Genomic DNA, 16,511 nt, shown 5'->3' with positions numbered 1-16,511 from the left:
CATTCCTGCTTCCCACAGTTCTCAGTCTTTCTCTGTCCCATGCATGCAGCTCTGAATCGTATTCGAGTCGTTCAAACCTGCTGATTGGCTAATAATGTGCCAAAGCCTATCAGAGGCAAGGAAAGAGGACATAAGATTAGCACTAGATGAGCAATCAGATATCATTACTTTTATGGTATTTTGTATTGCAGCTGGACCCACGGCTCTCATTTCCAGCTCTGCCAACTTGTTAGGTATAGATCTGCAATGGTTCCAACCAATTATTTCTTAAAGTAACAGTGTTCTGCCGCTCTGCCGCTATTTAAAAATGCAGTGCCGAAGAGACTGACTCAATCAAACCTGTCTTAGACAGGTTTATGTTGTATCTTTGTTTACAAACTACTGCCAGCCCATGCATTTGTTGTTTTCTGAAAATGTTAGAATGTGAGGGGATTTCAGTATTTTCACAGGACCACAAACTGTCACAGATGGCAAAGGCTACCCAAACCTTAATAATCAGTAAAAAATACAAAACCACTGCATCAATTGGCTACATTGTATACTGTGGGCTAAATAATACCCTGAAGGCTGACTCCATTATGAAAAAGATGTAGATTCTTCACTTTTAGCCCTCCATTGGTAGAAATTACTTGACAGTAGAACTTGGTCCTATTAGGCTGCTTTGCTGTAGAGGAGCCCGGATTGGTCAAAGATGCTGACATGATTATCCAACCTGCCTTTCCCAATGCCAACTAAATAGAGGGGTTAATACTGACACGTATAAGGAGAAGACAACTTCTGTGTTTACCTATTTATTTTTATACTCCCTGCAGAGAATTCAAATTCATACACGTGGTGGGAATTCAAAATAAAAGAGTAGCGGTAACGTCTGCGGTATAGGCTATCTTACGAATTTTGTGGCAAACATAATAACTAGGCTACCTCAAATCATAAATCTCAACAAGCTCTCACAGTCTTCATCCACATTCTCCAAACATCAAATTTCAATGTAGCTCCAAACGTCAAATGTTGAAGTGTTTTTGTTGCTCCTGCTGCTCTGTATGTTCCATTTCTCCAAATTTTGAAGCTGAGGGCTAAAAGAAAATTCCTCCCAAAAACGATATTTTGGTGTTTGTTTCATTAGTCCATTGTTGATATAGTCCCAAAATATGTTGAATGTCAGCTCCCAAGTTTTCAAGATATATACACTTTAAAATACAGAAATGCAGTTGACACAGCTATAAGACAAACTGTGTCAAACATGTAACTTTCTGATCCAGAGTCATCAGATTAATCGAACACGACTGGGTTTTGAATAGGATTAAAACCATAAATAAAAAACCAGTGTCCACAACTGGGATCAAACACACAACCTACTGATCCAGAGTCATCAGATTAATCGAACACGACTGGGTTTTGAATAGGATTAAAACCATGAATAAAAAACCAGTGTTCACAACTGGGATCGAACACACAACCTACTGATCCAGAGTCATAGGATTAAGAAAAATCAGTGTCCACAACTGGGATTGATTAATCAACTTTAAAATTGATCCAGAGTCATTGGATTACACCCATCCACCTCCCCATCCATTTGATGGTAATAGTGCTCACGGTTGCCCCTAGTGGCCGGTTTTGATTTCCCGACTTCCTCAGGACATAGATAAATGTCCGGTTTCGAGATTTAGATTTTTGGCATCAATTTACACGAAAATTATGAACTGACGAAAACAGATGGATGATTCTTTGTATTTTATTTATCCATATATTCTATTTTGAATATCGTAAAATTTCAACAATTATATATTTTCTATTTCAGCCAGGTTGATTTATGTTGTATCTCCTTCTCTTCTGTTTTGAATAGAATAATGTGCCCAACAAAACGGATTAGTAATAGGAATTTGCTCATGATAACATCAACAACAACAATAATAATAATATGTGTTTGTATTCGTTGACAATATAATGCAGGCATAGTAAATAGAATCAGTAGGCTAAACGGAGATAAATGTGTGCCTCCAAATATGGCAAAGCAACACTTGTTATCGGGAAAGTAATTTTACTCAGTTACAATAGGCCACATAACCATTCAGCTGGCTACAGTATTAGGTGAATGACTCTTCTGACTTTTCTCGGATACTCATTGCCACGCTACTGAAATAAAATACCATATTAAGAACTACTGAGACAGACGGGGTGGGAGGGGTGTTGAAAATGTTTGAGATATATAGAGAAGGGGGAATATGATTCGTGCCCCTTTAAGGATGTTTCGCCGCTAAACTATGGCAACATGAGCTCTGCTGCATATAGAACATCACTCTTCGATTTGCACTGGTGTATTCCGATACCCTCGAGCTTGTTGTTGATTGGGCACCACATGTGGATACTCCACGTCAATTGGACTGCACTCACTAATTTTCAAACGTTTAGAAAAAAAAGAAACACTTTGAAGTTTCACAATTAAGATTGTGCTGATGAAGAGAACACCATAGTTTGAAATGCATGTCAGATGAAAAGACTGACATTTCCAAATAGGCTATGTCACAATAGTTGTTGTTGTTTTACATTACATTTACAACATTACGTTACTTTCCAATATGATATTTTCATCCTAAATATTAATATTTCACTATCTAAATAAATTATGTTGTTTCCATTAAACAGGTCTACAATTAATATATAGTTATAGAACATTTTAATCAAATTAATTATATAGAGCACATTTAGTGTGGTTTGGTAACCTCTAAAACAGCCATGGTGCCCTCTCACCTGTATCACCTAGTAGTTGTTGCTCTCTGTTGAACCATGGACACAAACTGAAATAGGCCTATGATGTAGCCTATGATTGAAGATATCAACCAACATCGCCATGATTTGAATAATGGGTTGTGATGGGTATTCATCCCAAAATAAGTTAATGCTATGGTTACGGAGACCAAGTAGGATTTATTTAGTTATTGACCACACATGCACAAGTCAAATTATTCTATATGGAGACATTAACGAGGCCCTCGATTCTGAACACAGATTTGTGTCATGAGGAGGATTTACGTCCATTAAATGTACGTCCATTAACAACAAAGGGCACAGTTCATCGCACGAGGGAAAGTCGTTCAGCCCGCGCGCGTCAGCCGCTGCGAGACGGGTTTTGTGATAAATGGAAAGATATCAAAACACGTCATTAGAGAGCACAGCTTTACCGAGTGCTTTCACACTGCCGGGGCGCTCCGGGTAGAATACCCCAGAGACAGCTCTCTTCTCTCGGCCTTTTGTGTTTCTGAGCTGGACCGATGCATGCGTTTTAGATAATGTTCAGCTATTATAGCCTACATGTATTTCCATGAAAATCCTAGATATAAATCAAGGAACATTTTCCACCACTTGCAGCCTAATTGTATTGATTATCAATGTATTTTATTTTAGGATAAGTCCAGTTTAACATTTAGAGCACTCCCAGAGGTGTTTGAATGATATGAATTATGAACAAAATCTGTAGGCCTACTTGTCACATTCACTGAGATTTGTTCTATTGGATTAGCAGTATATGCCCCTATATTATAGCGTACATTTATGGTGTAATGTTAGTCTACTTTCTATTTTTATGCAAACAAAAAAACATATAATAGATGCATTTAATCGTGAATATTTACTCACTAGTTGTGAGATAAAAACGTCATAAACCGGTATTGGTCACTTATCGTTAGATTATTATTAAGGAAATTATATTTATAATAATTGCCATCCGATTTATTCTGCAATATTTCAAAGTAATTTACAATCTCAGAAAATGTGTGGACTGTGGCCTCTTTCCAAGTATTGTCACACGATTCACACCTGCAAAAACTAAAATAATTAGGCTTCATACTTGGTTAAGCTAATTCTCCCTCTCGAGAAATGACATGCGTAGCCTAATTGTACTCGAATCATACACCACCGTTATAGACATTATCTGACAGGCTAAATCATCACTAGCCTATTGCAAATGTTTTCCACTTTTAAAAAAACAACAACACTAAAATGTAATTTTTTCTCATTGCAGGGCGAGTTGTTTATATCGGATTATGTTGTGAGACCACCTATGTGCTTTAAATTCTTAGTTGTCAACTCAAACGAATAGCAACACCAGGAGGAGCAAACCCAGCCACTCCATATTCATATCTCGAAATCACGTTAATGAAATTATCGCCGAATGAATTAATAGCCTACAGATTTCCCACTCATTTCACCATAAGGTACCGTAGGCATTTTAATGACCCCTAATTCAATTAACTGCCTCCGTCGAAGCATTGATTTCTGGAGAAGCTGCTGAAAGTTGAATTCAGATAAGTCGAGCAGCCCGTAATTGCCCAAGACGCAGAGGTGGGGGCTGGGCTGAGGTGGCGGTGTATAAATAGTGTGCTCTCAAAAACACAGTCATAACAGCAGGAGTGATCTCACCTCTTCTCCACCCCCAATATCGCTTCTTTTTACGACCGAGCGCTGCGTCTTGAGCTGACAACTAACGTTAAATCGGTCATTTTAAAGTGGGGTTCCGTGCTCAGGACCACTGAACGGCCATGGAAGAACTTACGGCGTTCGTCTCGAAATCTTTCGAGCAGAAAACCAAGGAGAGCAGTAAGGAGAGTATCACGTACAGGGAAGTTTTGGAGAGTGGCTTGGCGCGGGCGAGGGAGCTGGGGAACTCGGAGACAAGTCTACAGGACATAACGGAAGGCAGCAACCACTGTCCGGTACATCTATTCAAGGAGCACGTAGAGCTAGAGAAAGAAAAACTGAAGGAGTTTAACGTTTCACGGGCCACGGAAGGTACGTTTCTATCCACCCGTTCGAGTTGTGTCCTAGATGCATTGCATTTTTACACGAACCAAGCCCTTGGTTTTCACGATTACTTTCGGTGCACCGATTGTAAAAGTACAAAAATATGTGGTGGCCAAAACATTTACAACGTCAAAAACTATAACAAAAACATTTAAATTATTGCAGTTACTGTTTATTTATTTTTTTATATCAAGCTCACGTCGTTATAATGTGCAGATACTTGGAAATACTGTTCTCTATAGTAGGCCCACTGTCATGTGTTTTGCAGTGAAAAGCAGTGGTCCAAACTAATGAATCCTAGGCTACATAATCAATCTTCTCTCACTCCTGTTCATCACTGTATTTATTAACACATCATATCGTTGCATAATATCGTATTGATGGCGATGATATGCATAATGATAGGCTTAATTCTATGTTTCCACTGTACAATTAATAGGAGTGGTACTTGTATTCTGCCCGTCAGCATACCGTAGCTTATTCTTTGTTTTTTAAACTTTCATTATTTGGACCATAAATTATTTTGACAGTGTTAGCCTATATGAAGTGTTTCTTGCTCGCATTTTCATGACATAACAGGAAGTAAAAACTTCATACGCAAAATGAACCCGTGCACCTCGAAGTTGGATGTACGCTCCTGCACTGTAATAGCAGTGTTAGGACGTTTACGTTGTTGAATAGCACACAATAGCTCCGTCTAATGATGACGGAAAACAATTGTTAGATGATAGTAATAATGACGTTTCAAGACTTTAGCCCCGGTAATAACATTTTGAGAATCTTAAACATATTATATGTGCCTATCTGAAAATAACTGTCTTTTACGCAACACGTTAACCTTGTGAAATATTTCAGCTATTTATTAAGTTTATAACGATCAACTACGGTGGAGCTATTTTGCTGTATGATAGGCTTATTATACCAACCATTGAAATAACCCGATAAATAACCTGTATATAGGCTTACTCTTTTATATCTAAAGGTTTTACAATTTACTGTATTTGATAAAACAATTGACAATATAAAACACGTATAGTGTTCCAAAATAAAAGTCACATTAATAAACTACAATTGTTTGGTATCACCGTGCACAGTTTCAGATTGTCCAGTGGAAATTGGGGCGTTTTCAGAAGGTCATTCCTTCCAATGAAGGATCCATGTGCAGAGTGTAGGCAAATAGCACTAAGGAAATGATAAGGCCTAATTGTGACAGGATTTTATGGTCGAATATTTCTATATGTATGTGTGTGAATAACTGTCATTATAGTAAACACACAGTGCATTGACCTGCATTTTTGGTTTTGTAAGTTTGCAGGCCTGTATTTTGACCAATAGAGATCGAACTTGTTTATCATGTTCTGTTTACCGTCTCTGGCTGGCTAGCATAACACATACTATGTATTTCACTAACTGAATATAAGCTACACTCTATACGTGTGTGTGTGTGTGTGTGTGTGTGTGTGTGTGTGTGTGTGTGTGTGTGTGTGTGTGTGTGTGTGTGTGTGTGTTGTAAAGCCAAGTTGTAGTTGCAGGTGTTTGAGAGTTTTTTGTGTTTAATCTAGAGGTGTACTGTATTTTAAAACGTGTGTTCACGCAGGGATATATGAGTGTAAAGAGAAGAAGGAGGACGTAAAGTCTGAGGACGAGGACGCACAGAGCAAACTGAAGCAGCGGCGGAGCAGGACAAACTTTACTCTGGAACAGCTCAATGAGCTGGAGCGCCTGTTCGACGAGACGCACTACCCCGACGCATTCATGCGGGAAGAGCTGAGCCAGAGGCTGGGACTGTCAGAGGCGAGAGTGCAGGTAACTCCCGGTCTCCATCAACTAAAAGTGAAAAGCATAACCCTAAAGGGTTTGGACAAAACTAGATAGGGCTGTCCTTTAGATGCATACGTTTTCATTTTATTTCATTTTATAAACAACATGTGGGTCTAAATAGGTTGAGTTTTTAAGCTCAAAGCATCAAGGATTGTTCTAAAAAGAACGTGTGAGAGGTTGCCAGATTGAGACATCCAGTGACAGAGGCTGGGGTCATAGTGGGTGACGCAAGAAGATTACTGTAATTCGTGGTGCGGAATAACATGGATAAAATGGATGTAAGGCCTAGATCAGTAATGATATATGCTCACAAATGAAACACGTCTCAGAAGGCTATAGAGTCAACACTTGCCTTAAAAAAAATCACGTTTAGGTGCACGCTTTGGCATTTATCTCTTCTATTATGTGCACGTGTAAAAACAAATACAAACTATTCAGGGATGATTTAAAACAGTAGCGTCAAAATGAGATAGCGTTGAGGCTTACGTTTGAATATAATTTATTCACCCGTTTGATAGAACATCACTGGTTATGTTTAATTTTCATGAGCTATGTAGACTTACCATTATTTCGGTCCGCCCTGCCTGTTGTCAAGGCTCAGTTATACGGAGATGTTACACACTCCAGAGAACGTGTTGAGTGAGCTGTTTTTATGATGCAATGAGACAAACATATTATGAAATATTAGATGCAACAAACTGTGCAGATATGACTGTGTCGACATGGTGAAAGCCACACGAGTTTATTTATTGGATCGATATTACACAGATTGACCTCACGACCTCGGTGAGATTTGTTTGGCAATATTTTTAAATTAACTTTAGGTATCAAGTGCAATAATAGTGCAACAAGAACACTACTACTACTACTAGTAGTAGTAGTAGTAGTAGTACTACCTCTACTGCTGCTGCTAATGATAATAATACTGCAAGCCTACTGGTTACTGTTGATTTTTTAATTATTGTTTTTGCAATTAAACACTATCCATTATCCATTATCAAATAAATGTATATCATTATAACATTGGTATATATTTTTACATGACTAAAATACTGTTGCTTTTCAACAAATAAAATGACGCATATAACCTTTGCCATATCATAGTTGCTCAAATGACATTGGATGCATTTGAACCCTTCTCCTCTCTCCTGGCCGATTATTGTAGAAGAAAAATAGCTTATGCGCTTCGGAAAGATCTTACCACATCATAAAAATTAATGAAGAGATTGTACGAGTGCTTCAGGGGACACCGTCGTATGCCAGTCACCTCATTTCCCCCCGCGTTGTCTTTGTAATATCTGCCATTGGCTTGATATATTGTTCCCATAAAAATGGATTAGAAATAATTCAATTTTGCTGGAACTCAGTCGGTGGCACACCTCGTGTTCCGAGATCTAATCGGAGTACTAAGTAGCCTAATATTAGAAGTCTGCACCGTGTGACAGCTTGCAAGCGCGACACAAAAAAAAGTCATTTTAAACATGGATAAAATAAAATTGTGTTAAGACAGGAGGAAAGCATTTACCTGTTAAATCGCAATGGGAGAACTATTTACTCAATATTTACAACAATAACGCGTATAGACTGAAATGGGCCGTGAGGGTTAAAATCACACACCATTAAAATCCATGTCGCAGCCGACCGTTTTTCGATTTGAAACCCCCAAATCTATCATAAGTAAATTGTAAGGCATGTGGTAGATAGAAGGGTATTAACCTGCACTTAGGCGTCGGAACAGAAGCCCCACGTCGCGCGCAGCTGAGGAATCTAATTGAAAGTTATGAGAGCTTGGTGAGGAGCGTGCAGTAATTCTATTACGACTAATATATCTGGGTTTCTGGTACAGAGCTAAATTAAATGTCATTATTCACTGTCTCTAATAAAAATCTAAAGGAAACGAGATTAGGGCGTTTGTATAGCGCATCATTGAGTGGTCCTTAATGAAGAAATAACTGTCGCAACCAGTGTAGTTCACTTTACTTAGCATTCTGGCACGCAATATATATAGCCTTAATATATATATATATATATTACATTATATGTATATGTATATGTATGTGGATATGTTTTTATTTTGTGTCAGTACAGACCTTTAAGAGACAACAACATCAGTGATTAAAAAGTAAAATAATTAAATACACCTCGTGATATAACCTAAAACAATTAAATAATAAAATGAGCAGTAGGCCATACGAATAATGATATAGCCATATAGGCTTAATAATAATAACAATAATAATAGGAAACAGGGTAATAATAGACCAATAATAGCCTAATCATAAATAATTATCTTCTAAAAACTACATTAAACGAACATTTGTTTCCAATATGCTATGTGATGGAGGGAGAGTTTGGGGTAAATAATCTGTGGACATGCTATGTCAATAATGCATACTTTATCGACAAAACGTATTATTCCAGTCCAATCCACACTCGTTAAAATGGTTGCAGCACCTTGAGTAATTAAGGTGCCCTTTGTGGTTCTCTCGTCGCTAATTCGTCTACTGTAAATTATAATCATTACTGGGGTCGGAGGGGAGAGGAGATAATGGATTCGTGGAGGGAAATTAGGTTGATGATAATTAATAATAGGCTATGCTGCTTCTGTAACCTGGAGAGCAAAAGGGCCTAGTAGATTAGACGGAGTCAAGTGACCTTTTTGGCCCCGTTTTTTAAGCACATAGGCCTACGTAAATTGGAGTAGGCCTATCAATAAATATTGTTAAGCTATACATTTTGTGACGATATGCTGTATATTATTTTAGACTATTATAGATAATATATTCGATCTTATATTATCTATAATTGTGTAAGCAATTATTTCAGTTGTAATTCATAATTAAAACAGTATAGGTTTATAGGCTACTTTTATGAGCATTAATGTCATCATCGACATTCTCGGTGTTGGGGAGTGTTGGGGAGTACATTAACTGCATTTTACAGTAGCTTGGTGGTAGTTGAACTAAATTCAAATAAATGTAGCGTTTTCAGTAGCTAACGTTTTTGTCATGTTTATTTGACATTTATTTAACTAGGCAGGTCAGTTAAGAACAAATTCTTATTATATTTTTAATGACGGCTACGAACAGTGGGTTAACTGCCTTGTTCAGGGGCAGAACGACAGATTTTCACCTTGTCAGCTCGGGGATTCGATCGTGCATCCTTTCGGTTACGAGTCCAACGCTCTAATGTCGCGGTATAACTAACTAGGCTACTAGAACTACACTGCTTTTTGTAGTTGAAAAAATGCAATAAAATATGGGTGAAGTAGGCAATCATTTCCTTTCTTTTTCGGCATCAGACCTGCTTAATTTTCACTTAAAACATTGTGTTTGTGTTTAATAGGCTAAGTTACACTTTATGGTAACATATGTCCCATATCTGTTATGTTCTTGCAATTTGTACTCTAAAACATTTCAGATGTACATATGATGACTTTCCCAAAGAAGTTTGGATGTGGTGAACTACTTTTCCAAAGTAACTTTAGTCAATGAAACTATCATTTTCTTAGTGTAGCTTAACTTCTTACTGTGTGAAGTAATTGGTAGCTTGGTAAATATATTTTCAGAGTAGCTTCCCCAACATGCATGTTCTACAATACACTCATTCACTGTTTAAAATTGTGGTTTCCAGGTTTGGTTTCAAAACAGAAGAGCGAAATGTCGAAAACAAGAAAACCAGATGCATAAAGGTAATTTATTATCCATCTACTTGTATTTTTTATGAATTATGTTGCAATGATTATTACACTTGCCATTTTACACTTGCAGTTGTTTACTAAATTGTTTGCTAGTATGTTACATCACACATTTCTTGCAATAATTATGTAGGCCTATGCTCTAGCTTGTCAAGTTAATCAACCTTCATGTGCATGTACTGTAATATGTTTGATTAATCACTTGTAAAATGTCATCTTGTAACCTTTGACCAACCATATCAGCCTTACACTCAAACTTATAACTGTCTCACTGTCTGACAGACACCTCTTCATACTTTCCAGGTGTCACTCTGGGAATTGCCAGTCATCTGGATGCCTGCAGAGTAGCTCCATATGTCAACATGGGAGCGCTACGGATGCCTTTTCAACAGGTATGTTGTTTTCTCTTTTTCATGACCTGAATCCTATGTGAAATATTTACTGATGAAATGCAGGCATGCAAGTGAGTGATTGGGCACACGTAAAAGTTAATATTCAACATCAATTAACCTCTGAAAGTCTGAGCCATTGGGGGAGATTCTATTAAACTAACATGTGGAATTGTTTTAAGAAGGTCGTTTGGAATTTTAGGACCCCTTTAGGTATATAAAAACAAATCTATATTTTTGTTTTGATAAAATAGAGAATTTGGCCTTTACTACTATAGCCCATAGAAACACATTGAATAACACATTCATAAATGGCAACAAAAGACAGTAAAAAAAAATCGTAAAGAATAAGGTTTGGAAGTGGAGATATAACCCCCTGTTTTGTTGGCACAAAACTACCTCCATACTTCCATTCAGTTTTTTAATCTGGTACTGGTGACCTTCTGACGAGTCCCATGTGGGGGTCGTAGGGCAAAACGGAGAACACCATCGTGTTCGTGAGCGTTTCACCTTTCTGCTACAGACATTTTTAGGATGTGTCATGGTCTGACAAACACCGCTGTAGCTCAGCCACCTATCACCGCAGATGCGGAAGGGCGACATAGGCGCATGTGGTGGATTGAGACGCAGCCCATGCAAAAAAACAGATATCTCTATCTTAAAGTGACGGATTTTGATGACTAATTATTTTATTATGTTACTTAGATTGACGCATGGGTGCGTCAACAGACTCTTAAGGAGGTTAACTGACAAACAGCCGTAGTTTCTAAATGTGTTAGCATGGTTGAAAGATTTGATGCAGTCATAAAAATGCACCCTACTTTTATTGTAGTCCCCAACCACACTTCACAATCATCTCCGAATCTGTGAGAGATATTGGAGAGAGGTGCATATGCCCTTATTATACTAAAAATAGACCCCTATCGTCCGAGGTTGTAGTTTACAAAGGCTGTTGTGAATGAGAACTCTATGGAGCTGGAGAGTGGTGTGTGAGAGTCAACTCAACCTCAGAACACCTTTCACCTTTGGGATGTGTGTTTGTGTTTGTTAGAGAGACATTTGATCTGGTGAGGTCTGTTTTTGCGGCCTGGCCGTTGAGTTGTCTGTTCACCCCTGTGAAAAGCTTGGGCCTAATTAAGCCAACACTTGCGCAACGCAAGCACATAAAAGAGATGATGAAAGCACCGACTGGAGAAGGCTCTGATGGATATTGGTGGTGAGCTGCATTGGCAGGAAGGAAGGCATGAGGCCTGCATACTGAGAGAAGAGCCCTACCTCTACAGGCCTGAGACAGACAAGCACAGGGCAGGCTGTAACACACTTATACAAGCACACATGTACCCCTGCATGTATACGCACGTACACATGTACCCCTGCATGTATACGCACGTACACATGTACCCCTGCATATATACGCATGTACACATGTTCACACAAATGCACATGCATTCAGACTTGCACACACACAGAAACACACACACACACATATATTGACCAGCTGTTGTGCTGGGGACTGGGTAGCGCCTGTAGCAGCTCAGCCCTGTTCCATTTCACTGATCCTCCCAGCAAACTTAACAACAACACGCTGAGAGATTCCCTCTCAAAGAGGGGTTCCCTTCTGTGTTTCACTGACAGGCTGCATTCATACATTTGGAACAAGGCTCTTTGTTTGAGTGTTAGCTGTTATTATGAAAGTCAGTATCCATCTATCTGGAATCAGGCCTATTTTTTTGAGTGTTTGGTAAGAGTGACAGTTGGTGGGAAAGAAAATATGGAGGAAGGCCTACTGGTCATTTATGCATTGGCTTGTGTCTGTGGCTCGTGTCAATGCAATTGAGTGCAAGTACAAATACTGGTCAGCAATACGTAATGAAATAACGTCCAAGAAAGCACATTTTGCGGTTTATTTTAATTCTCTCTCGCAGTTAAACAACTTTAATTTCGGTCATTTTCCATGTTATTGGCTATGTCGAAATAGCGTCACATTTTAAATTGGTTGAAACATTTAACTCTCTCTCAAAACGTTTACCATGCGTTGCTTAAATGAAGTTTTATTTGGGTTGGATGAGAAAGCACGAGGCTCTTCACTTCTCTCCTATGCTTCCTGTGGCATTTGAAACGCTTGAGAAATGGCAAGAGGCAACGTAGCTCTCCTTCTGAAGTACAGGGATTTCTCATTTTCACCTACTCCTCATAAAATAATTGCCAAGAATGTGCAAACTGATACTCTATGGTCCTTATGACTTTCACTTTCCCTTTGCTCAGGAATATGTCTGGATAAATATTTATAACTCTAAATACGTTAATATTTTTTTGTGTGAATTTATATTTATTTATGCAATTGAATCCGTAATCAGGATAACAAGACGTTGCATATTTCCAAGGGTATGAAGGAGATCTCACTGTGAATGAAACAAATCTGTTCAGGGTCTTAGAAAGACTTTGATTTCTAGGCTGTTAAACTGGACGTGGTGTCTGTGAAGTTATGTATGATTCATTAACTTTAAGAATAGCTGACATGAAAAAAGGGGAAAGGCTCAGAGTGCAGTTCCTAACATTTTTCTGAGAAAACACACAGTAAGCAACAGCTTTGAGGGGGTAGAACTTGAAGGGGAATTAAATAGTGTCAAACTGTGAAACCTAAACCCTTGGCTCTTCTCTCACACACACGCACACACACGCACACGCACACGCACACACACACACACACACACACACACACACACACACACACACACACACACACACACACACACACACAGAGCCTGAGGGGCTGGGAGGGTCTCACTAACCCAGGGATTGTTTTTGGTTGTCCGGCAGGTCCAGGCCCAGCTCCAGTTGGAGGGCGTGGCTCACTCCCACCATCACCTGCACCCTCACCTGGCGGCGCATGCACCCTACCTGATGTTCCCGCCCCCGCCCTTTGGACTACCAATCGCCTCTCTCGCGGACTCAGCCTCTGCAGCGGCGGCCGTGGCGGCGGCTGCCAAGAGCAACAGCAAGAACTCTAGCATCGCTGACCTCCGACTCAAGGCAAGAAAACATGCCGAGGCGCTGGGTCTCTGACCCCATCGGGCTTCCCCTCCGCTCGCCCCACGCCCTCATAATCACCTGCTACTCATACAAGACTGAGCCCTGTGATCGGGTCTGACACTTACAGCTTAAACAAAACAACATTAAAAAAAAACAAACACTGAGAGGGAGAATGAAAGAGAGACAGAGAGAGAGAAAAAGAGAGACACAGAGGGAGAGGGAGATGGGGAGAGAATGAGTGGAGGAAGAAGAGGAGAAAGAAGGAGGGGAGCAAGAAAATTGTCACAAAACCAGCTGCCAAAACACCCATTTGTAGAGAGAACGGTAATTAAATACCAATGAAATCACCTTTTACTTTTCGCCCAACAGGCAGGACTTCTGCGGGGCCAGTGGCTCAGTCCACTCCAGGCACACATCACAAGTCCAGGACCGTACAAACACATGTGGATGTCTGTCTGAGCCGAGGGCCGGGCCGGGAGACTTTAGAACAAAGCAAACTGGCAAAGCAGGCAAGCAGGGCCAAATACTAGAGCCTCACTGATGCCGATGCCGTCACGTTGACTTTACAGACTATTGTGTGTTTGGGAAAAGACACTGACACCACGAGGCATCGGACTAAACATTACACACAAAAAAAGACAAAAATTAAGAAAAAAAGAGAAAAGAAATGGCCATGTTCTCTGTGTAACCACTGTGTTGTTTCCTGCCGCTGCCCAGTGCATGAGTTCTATTGGAGGACTGCAGACTTATCACGGAGGCTGGCCATGTTGTATCCGACCTAACACCCCAACTCTGTTGTATCACTGCCATTCAAAATTCCCACTATATATACTCTCATCCACAAAGTCAAAGATCATTGGGGTTTGATTTCCTTGAAACTGTGGACTGACAGGAATAGGCTAATCTAATCCCTTACTTTCTGCTTTTGGAGGATGGAAAGTGTAAATGTGTTTTGCTGGGAATGAGTCCAAAATACGTTTTTTTGCTGTTCTCCTCACATTGTTCTCTCTCTCTCTAGCTTTCTTTCTTTCTGTTTATCGTGATGTTTCTTGGGAATAGAAGTGAAGATATTCTTTGCACTTCAGGTCTTGTATGTGGGAGTTTACAAACAGCACTACAAGCAGATACTACTTTACTAAATGAGGGTGGGGAAAGGAACCGATTTGGGTTTTATCATGTCATCAAAAAGAGACGTTCACAAAACGTTTAGAAGGATAAAGGGTATAACTGCAATTTTTTGTAATTTTGAAAATATGAAGGAAGCATCAGTTAAACTGAAATGCAATTGTGCGCAGTTTAAGTGCAATACTGTAAATATGAAGAAAAAAAAGAGAGAAAAAAAAGCAGTTAATTGTTAGAGATAAACAAATGATTTGCAGTGATTTGTTTCAGGCACTGATAAATCCGTGTGTTGAATTTCTTTGCCAAACAGACCCGTTTTTTCTAAAGCATTGTATATTATGTTATGTTTGCGAACTCATCCTCAATCATGTGCCCTAACCCCAGAAATGCAATGGTTTTCAAACATAGTTTTGTACACATCAGGAAACTATAATAACTTGTTGAGGTAGACATGAGCACCTGGGTTTGATGCTGAAATTAATAACTGAAACTAGGATCTGAAATAATTTATCATAATCTTTTGCATTAACATGAGACAAAGCATTGTGTCAAATTCCACCAAAGATTCTAACAAATGTTACAATTGATGTTATAGGAAAAATAAAACCATGGCAGTGTTGTAGAGACAGTTTAGGCCTGTACATGTTAAACTTGCATTTATTTGCATGTTCATGTTGCAATTTCATGGTTTAACAACCCAAATAAATAATGCCGACTAGCAAGTATTATATTTGAAACATTTGCAAATTCAGAGGATAATGTTTTGTGTCATTGAGAAGCAGATCCTAGTAAGGTCTGCCTCAAACAATGTTTCACCAACACATTCTCTGTTCTCAAACCACCATTTACAGTTATTTAGCAATGTCTCCAATTGAAATTAAACACATGGGTGCTTTTATTTATTATTTTTTGTCTGAAAGTTTATACAATTAAAAAATAGTTGAAATACAAGTGTCCATTTTGACATTTATTTTTATATGTTTTTTTAAATGTTACATTTGCAAAACGGGAGATGCGTGGCTGTTGTGCATTGTTTGCCTAAAATGTAGCGTGTCAGCGTTTACAAACATTTCAGGGATGGTTGAATTGGATTAAGCTCCATTGAATTTGTTATGCCTACCACAAGTATTATCATTTCATATGCAAGCATGCCTAAACATGATTCACTATACAGTTTGTATTTTTTTTCCTTTTGATTCACAAAATATGAATGTACAAGTAAACTATCAATAAAGTTATAAATATTTGTACTGAAGTTTTAAGATACTTTAAAAACTCCTTTCAAGACTAATCAAAACAATATTTACGTATTATTCTGTGAGGGATTTTGGGCCATAGAATGGTAACATTTATCATTCTACTTTTTAGTCCTTTATTAGATTCTCATATATTGAGTGACTTATCATACAAGAGGCTAAACAACATATCAAACAGAGACATTATTATCGTCATCAAAACATTCCGGAAGTGAATACCGTAGTACACATTAATAGTGAATTATGTACCAGATCCTCTGACTTCAAGCATTAGACAGGTACTTTATGAGCTGATGTAGATTAATGCTGTACGCACATCGTGACAGGTTGGAGCCGATGCTCAGCGGTTATCTCAGGTCGAACCTTCCGATAAATATCAATACCATTCCGCCCCTG

The 16,511-nt window shown here is 38.8% G+C and overlaps 1 protein-coding gene across 2 annotated transcripts; it reads left to right on the top strand.

Moving 5' to 3' along the window:
- Nucleotides 1–4,396: 4,396 nt before the first annotated feature.
- LOC139380238 (shox homeobox) lies at nt 4,397–15,820 on the top strand. 2 transcript variants are annotated; one of them, XM_071122774.1, is made up of 6 exons: nt 4,397–4,785; nt 6,395–6,603; nt 10,252–10,309; nt 10,619–10,707; nt 13,525–13,737; nt 14,107–15,820. In XM_071122774.1, the coding sequence occupies exons 1-6, from the start codon at nt 4,536–4,538 to the stop codon at nt 14,194–14,196; spliced, it is 909 nt and encodes a 302-aa protein (XP_070978875.1). In that variant the 5' UTR covers nt 4,397–4,535; the 3' UTR covers nt 14,197–15,820. The 2 variants fall into 2 exon arrangements, with proteins under 2 accessions (XP_070978875.1, XP_070978874.1); XM_071122773.1 differs by having other exon boundaries at nt 4,418–4,785; nt 10,598–10,707.
- Nucleotides 15,821–16,511: the final 691 nt, after the last annotated feature.

This window comes from Oncorhynchus clarkii, chromosome 22 (genome assembly GCF_045791955.1).
Source record: "Oncorhynchus clarkii lewisi isolate Uvic-CL-2024 chromosome 22, UVic_Ocla_1.0, whole genome shotgun sequence".
Classification (NCBI taxonomy): domain Eukaryota; kingdom Metazoa; phylum Chordata; class Actinopteri; order Salmoniformes; family Salmonidae; genus Oncorhynchus; species Oncorhynchus clarkii.
The sequence above is the reverse complement of the archived record's forward strand: the minus strand, read 5'-3'. Positions and strand labels throughout refer to the sequence as shown.